Source organism: Tupaia chinensis, unplaced genomic scaffold (assembly GCF_000334495.1).
Source record: "Tupaia chinensis unplaced genomic scaffold, TupChi_1.0 Scaffold000247_1, whole genome shotgun sequence".
In the NCBI taxonomy this organism is placed as follows: Eukaryota; Metazoa; Chordata; class Mammalia; order Scandentia; family Tupaiidae; genus Tupaia; species Tupaia belangeri.
In genome coordinates, this window is record NW_006159725.1 from 4,542,761 (window position 1) to 4,549,931 (window position 7,171).

The 7,171-nt window shown below is 44.6% G+C and overlaps 1 protein-coding gene across 4 annotated transcripts in view; it reads right to left on the bottom strand.

Moving 5' to 3' along the window:
• The window catches only part of CD3G (CD3 gamma subunit of T-cell receptor complex), a 19,453-nt gene that overhangs the window by 9,552 nt on the left and 2,730 nt on the right, over window positions 1–7,171 (bottom strand). For 3 of the 4 annotated variants that reach the window (XM_027771999.1, XM_006148839.3, XM_027772001.1), the window contains 2 exons: window positions 1,467–1,490; window positions 302–529 (listed from right to left, as the gene is read on the bottom strand). In XM_027771999.1, the coding sequence (XP_027627800.1) occupies window positions 302–529; window positions 1,467–1,490 (252 nt within the window). The remainder of the gene's footprint in view (window positions 1–301; window positions 530–1,466; window positions 1,491–7,171) is intronic. The other variant, XM_027772000.1, reaches the window with a different exon arrangement.

The following is a 7,171-nucleotide window of genomic DNA, read 5'->3' on the forward strand; positions in this document are numbered from 1 at the left end:
AAGATCCTGAGAGGAGAATGGAGGAAAGGGGATTGCAGCATGGCCTTCCCCCTGGGGGGGTGATTTCTCACTTTCTGTCTCTTTGTCTCTGTGTTTCTGGCGAGCACATGCACCCTATAGCAAAAACCTCTTAAAAAAAAAAAAACAAACCAAAACAAAACAAAAACCAGCACACAGAATCAGAGAAACAGCTACTTCACTGCTCAGCATCTGGGTCCACCTTTACCGTGGACAGTAAGCTCCCGCGAAAAGCAAGTACGCTGCCTAATCTCACAGCAAGCAAACCGAGGGGATGACGTACTTCTGTAATACACCTGGAGTGGCTGCGAAATTTCCTTTGCTCCTTGACACTGATACATCCCTCGAGGGTCTTTGGTACTACTGCCCAGATTCCATGTATTTTTATTGATGCTTAAGGAGCTTATATTCTTCCCATCTTTAAACCATATGATATCTTTATCTTGCAAATCACAAGTCAGAAGGACAGAACCGTCTTCTCGATTGTCATTCACTTTTACCCAGTTGTTTCCTGAGAAGGGAAAAACACGATTTCTGTTAAGGATCTTGCCTCAAGAATTTCGTTAAATTCTTCCTGTCTCGAGGTCTCAGGAGAACAGTGTTTCTCAATTTTTTTTTAAAAAGAATTACTTTATTTAACTTTATTTATTTTTAAAATTTGACCGGAGAGGGACAGAGTGCTAGAGAGAGGGGGCCGTGAATTGAGAAAGTAAGCCACCAGGTCCGGGACTCTAACCGTGGTCGGCCACATGGGAGACCAGCGCTCTTAACCACCACGCCACCTGCTGGCCCCGGTGTTTTTCAAATTTTAATGCACATGTGAATCACATGGGAATCTCATTAAAAATCTCAGGTTCTATCCAGGAATTCTGGGAGGAAAGAGAAAAAATACCCCCAGGGGATGCCGTAGCTGCTGGCTCACTGGTCACACTTGGAGACCTGTCTGGTGGCTGAGGTCCTGTTTCTTCTGACAGTTAATTACTACAGAAAAGCTGCCCCAGCCAGATCATGACAAGTTATTGATTTGGCTGACAAGGTCGACATCAGTTATGTACCAAGCATCATCCCATCTTCTCTAAACTGTTAGCTCCTGTAGGATGACCATGGGAAGAAGCCACATTTCCATACATTTCCTGAGTTTGAGGATTAAAGGATCCATTTTGGGCCAACCCCACAGCCTCGTGCCTAAGGGAGCTATTGATAAATCCCACGTGACCCACCAGGATTCCAGCCCCATCAGCTTGTAAAACACACGGGGCTCGTGTGCATAGGTACGCCAAATCCTGACAGGATGGAGAAATGGAAGAGAAGGGATGACAGCATGACCACAGCCTACTAAAGGTGGTTTCTCCCTCTCTCTTTCTATCGCTGTTTCTCTTTGGCTAGAGCATGTGTCCTCTAGCACTTATTAAAAAAGAAAAAGAAAAGAGAGGATTCATTTCTCCTACCTTGTTTCGTCTGAGCCATAGTACCTGGGGAGACAAAAACGTTGTTAGATGCTCTGAATAAGGAATTGTCCAGATGCTCTGAGGTAGTCCTGTGATTACTTGAGACCATGGTCAGGGAATGATAACATCATCTTATTTATTTGGAGAGGTTTTTGCTATAGGGCGTGTGTGTTCACCAGAAAGATAGAGAGAGAAAAAAGTGAGAAATCACCCCCCAGGGGGAATGGCCATGCCGCAATCCCTTCTCCTCCATTCTCCTCTCGGGATCTTGTGCATGAAGGCACGCGTACCCAGCGTAAGTTTAAGCCACCAGGTCCAGGACTCGAGCCACGGTCGACTACATGGGAGTCTAGTGACATAGCCATTATGCCAACTGTTGGTCCCGGGAATGAAAATACCTACACTTACTTTTCTGGATTGTAAATCACCAAATTTGTAAATCATCACATTGAATTCAAGGTGAGAATAAAGAATTTGTTCAGTCTTTGCCCAGGATTCTTGAGAGGAAGTTTCTAGACCCTTGGCATTTCTCAAGTGCTAGGATTGGCTTTGTTATTGTGGTGGACCCCTGAACCACCCTGAGTTCATGTTAAGGAGATGACTGAGAACATAACAGATCAAGATCAATGATACGACTAGAGGGTTGGGGTTTTGAAGCCAGCGACGACACCCCTGAAGAGGGCAGGTTACTCTGAGTTCAGTCAAGCAGCCAATCGAGCATGATACCTCAGTACAAACCTGCTGGAGCTTCCTGGTGGGTGACTAAGTCAGTGCTGGGAGGGCGATGGGTTCTGATTCCACAGGGAGGGGACATGGAAGTTGTGTCTTTGAGAACCCCTTCAGACCCTGGCCTATGCCCTCTTTATTTGGCTGGTCTTGATTTTATATATATATATGCACACACATATATGTGTATAAAATGATTTCTTATTTAACTTTATTTGTTTATTTTAATTTGACCAGAGAGGGAGAGAGCAAGAGAGCAAGAGAGAGAGAGAGAGAGAGAGAGAGAGAAAGAGAGAGGAAGAGAGAGAAAGTGAGAAAGGAAGCTGCCAGGTCCAGGACTCGAACTGCGGTCAGCCATGTGGGAGCCCAATGCCCTTAACCACTACACCACCTGCCAGCCCCCCAATTTTATCTCTCTCTCTCTATCTATAATTTGGAGAGGTTTTTGCTATAGGGCACATGCGCTCACCAGAAAGACAGAGAGAGACGACAGACAGAAAATGAGAAATCACCCCCCAGGGGGGATGGCCACACCACAATCCCTTCTCTTCCATTCTCGCCTCGGGATCTTGGACACACACACATGTGCCCAGCGTGAGTTTAAGCCATCAGGTTGAACCATGGTCAACTACATGGGAATCCAGCAACATAGCCATTACGCCAACTGCTGGTCCCCCGATTATATTTGTTATGATAAAACTGTAATAGTGAGAAAAGAAACATGTTCAGAGCAGTTTATGGAATTCAGAGCAGTTTATGGAATTCATGAAGCATCAGAACCAGCAGATGGCATAATGGTTGCGTCGCTGGACTCCTATGTAGTCAATTGTGGTTTGAGTCCCGGATCTAGCACATGTGCATGTATGCTCAAAATTCTGAGAGGGGACTGGAAGAGAAAGAATTGTGGTGTGGCCATCCACCCTGGGGAGTGATTTCTTGCCTTCTGTCTCTCTGTCTTTCTGGTGAGTGCATGTGCCCTATAGCAAAAATCTCTCTCTAAAAAAAAAAATTCTGAAGCCTTGGTCTGAGTCCTTAACCATGGCCACACCCTTCCTGTGTCCCATGGGAAATGGCCTAAAAGCTTACTTTAGTTTATAGTAACCAAACTGATGTAGCAAACCATTATAGATTTACAAAGTAAATCTACCCTTTCCTTTTTTAAAAAAAAATTACTTAGTTAACACCATTTGTTATTATTATTATTATTATTTTTAAAAATTTGACCAGAGTGAAAGAGACGGAGAAAAGGAAAGCAAGAAAGGAAGCCACTAGATCCCGGACTGGCTCCATGGTGGGCCACGTAGGAGTCCTGCGCATTAACCACCACGCCACCTGCTGGCCCCTCCCTGCCCTTTCTTCGTTGCAATGTCCCTGGGGATCGCGATGCAAAGACTAACGTGTGGTTAATCAGCTGCCTGTGCTCCTTTAAATGGAACAATATGAACTCCTGACAACTCGTCACCTCTCTTCTTTCCCGTCACTGAAGCTATCCTGGTGAGCACCTTCTAGGAAAGTAGGACCTGCGTCGCCGGGACATTGACATCAGCCTTGGGCTCAGGTAAACTTTTGCCTCACACTGCACCTCGGTCTCCCTTCCAAGTTGCCACTGCACTATTTCCTGAGCTCTGTGAGTCATTCTGGCCGATTCTCAAACACAAAGGGAACACATTCTTTTCTTCTTTTTAAATTTGCTTTAAGGTACGTGTGCTTGCCAGAGAGAGACAGAGAAAGAGGGAAGGTGAGAAAGCACCCCCCAGAAGGCTGGCCATCTCACAATCCCCTCTCCTCCACTCTCATCTCAGGACTTGGGGCACATATGCACAAACGCCCAGCATGGTTTTCAAGCTGCCGGGTCTGGGACGTTAACTATGCGTCACCATGTGGGCTCCAGCTGCCTTAACCACCATGCCACCTTTGGATTTGTAATCAGTTTGTTGGAAGTGTGAGTGGTCTAGGGACCCCTGAATGTGCTGCTGGCATTTAAAAGGAAGGCAATGTTGTTGGAGATGGAGCCCTTAACCCGTGGGCTGATGGGAGCTCGGATGGTTTAGCAGCGGAAGTGCGCTGCAGATTTGTAAGGGTCTTGCCTCCACATTCCATGGCATTTTGCACCTTCAGCAGCTAAAGCCCTGGCAAGGAGTGGGTGTGCACAGTTAAGGCCTTTGAGAGCTGAGTTACTTTTAAATCATCAGCCTTGATAATCTATTTCTCAAAGAAGCTCTGGACGTCCCAGGGGAGTTAGTCATTCAATGAACCCTCAGAGATGTCTCAAGCTATGTATAGTAGAGCTGCACGGTGAGCATGTTACTGAGACCTAGCACTGGAATTCACTTCAGTGGGATTTAACCCAAACATTTGCTGAGCACTGATATGAGTGGCCATGGTTAGGCATACTACTTTTATTATTTTTAAAATTTATTTTATTTTCTTAAAAAAATAATTAATTATTATTATTTTTTTTGAGAGGTTTTGCTATAGGGCACATGCACTCACCAGAAAGACAGAGAGAGAGAGACAAAGAGACAGAAAGTGAGAAACACCCCCCCACACTCCGAGGGATAGCCATGTCACAATCCCTTCTCCTCCATTCTCTCGGGATCTTGGGCATGCACGAGTTTAATCCACCAGGTCCAGGACTCAAACAGCAGTCGACTACATGGGAGTTCAGCTAACTGCTGGTCCCTTGTTTTTTTTTTTAATATATTATATTTAATCACATATATCTTTATAGTGTATAACATTTCTTTTTCCAGCTTAGTTAGGTGTGTTATTAAAGAAAACATAGTGATATGAGCCATCAGTTGCTACTTACAAAGAGTTATAATGAAGCAGAAAAAATAGATGTTATATAATAAATATGTAATGTATTAGAACTTACAAATGATCTTTTAATATTTATATGAAGGCATATGAAATGGCGTATAAGCCATTGATTTTGTCCAAGGATGAGAATCAGGGAGAGAAGAGGTGACATTTGGCTGGGCCTTGAAGAATGAGTAGAAACTTGCCAACCAGGAGCCAGCCGATAGAGCGGTGGATAAGGCACTGGACCACCACAGGACTAACCTTGGTTTGAGTCTCAGACCTGGTGGCTTGCTTTCTCACTTTCCTTCTCTGTCTTTCTCTCATGAGCGCACCTGTCCTATAGCAAATTAAATAATAATAAATGCAAAGTAGAAATAAGTATATTTTCCTTTTTCTTTTCTTCTTCTTCTCTCTCTTTTTTTGGGGCGGCAGGGGGATTAAAGAGATTTTTTTTTTTTTTTTTTTTTTTTTTTTCTTGGGGAAAAAAAGAAGAATTTTTTTTTTTTTTTTTTTTTTTTGCTATAGGGTGTGTGCACTTGCTGGAAAGACAGAGAGAAATGGAGACAGAAAGCAAGAAATCACTCCCTGGGGGGGATGGCCATGCCACAATCCCTTCTCTTCCATTCTCCTCTCGAGATTTTGGGCACACACACACACACACCTGGTGAGAGTTTTAAGCCACCTCAAACCACGGTTGACTGTGGTAGTCTAGCAACGTAACCATTATGCCGTCTGCTGTCCCCAAAATAAATAATTCTTAAAAAAAAAAAAAAAAGAAAGAAAGAAAAGAAATTCACCAGTCAGAGAACGGCTTTCTACGTAGCTAGAACAGCTGAGTAAGATACAGACTTGGAGAAGGATAAGAGGTGGTGTGGCTAAAGGTAGAGGGTGTGACAGGAGGTCGTCAGGAGTCCAGATGTGACAGAAAGAGTCGGGAGCAGTGGCCCTCTCAGAACCTCTGCAGCACTGACTTCATGGATAGTACTCAGCACAGCACCGGGGACATGGTAGCAGCTTTGTATTTGCAGGACAAATGAACAAATGAGTAAATAAGTGAATGAAAAAAAAAAGCAAGATAAGGATCAGCCCTGATAGCCTGGTGGTTTAGGGAGCTGGATCCCACATAGCCAACAGTGCAGTTCGAATCTCGGCCCCAGCTTGAAAAACACGAGGATGCCTGTGTGAGTGTGTCCCAAATCCTGCCAGGGTGGACAAACAGAGAATGGATGGTAGTATGGGCACACCCCATTAGAGGGTGCTTTTCTCCTTTCCCCTCTCCCTCTGTCTCTCTGGTGAGTACACGTGGCAAATTAAAAAAAAAAAAAAAAAAAAAAAGCAAGACTAGTAATTAAACTGATTTCTTACTAGCCTTTCTTCTCAACCACCTGGTCACTATGGGAGGGCAAAAACTAAACGAAAACAAAACGAAATCCTCAGGGTGCCAGCAGGCCTCCAGCGGCCTCCCCAGGCAGGGATGCTCAGGCTGGGTTTCCCACTGAGGCGGTTCCGAGCAGGATCGGGAGCTCGGGCCTGTGTTCGGCTCTCTTGTGCCACCGAGATGCCTAAGAAAGCTGGTGCAATGAACAAGGGGAAAAGCCAGAACAAGGAACCAGAGAGATCACCTCCTCCCTAGGTTCCAATGGCTATTGATCATAAAGGCTGTGTCACCATAGCCATTCATGCAAAACCTGGCTCCAAGCAGAACGCAGTAACAGATCTGACAACCAAAGCTGTAAATGTAGCTATCACAGCTCCTCCAGCAGGAGAGGCCAGTGCTGAGCTCTGCCGATTCCTTTCCAAGGTCCTAGAACTCAGGAAGAAAGATGTGGCTTTGGATAAGGGTGGTAAATCTTGTGAAAAGGTGGTAAAGCTTTTGGCTTCTACCACTCCAGAAGAAGTCTTGGATAAATGAAAAAAAGGAAGCTGAAAAAAATATAAAGCCGGAAATGAAAAATACATCCTCGAGAAAAATTTTTATCACTGTTAAATAGGATCATGTATTTAAATACACAGAAGCCCCTGGGGAAGGAAATATCAATGTATGTATTTTACTAAGAATAACACTCAAAAAAAGCAGACATTTAAAAAGTATGCTACATTGGGAACCAGCAGTTAGCGTAATGGCTATGTCGCTGGACTCCCACGTAGTCGACCGCGGTTCGCGTCCTGGACCC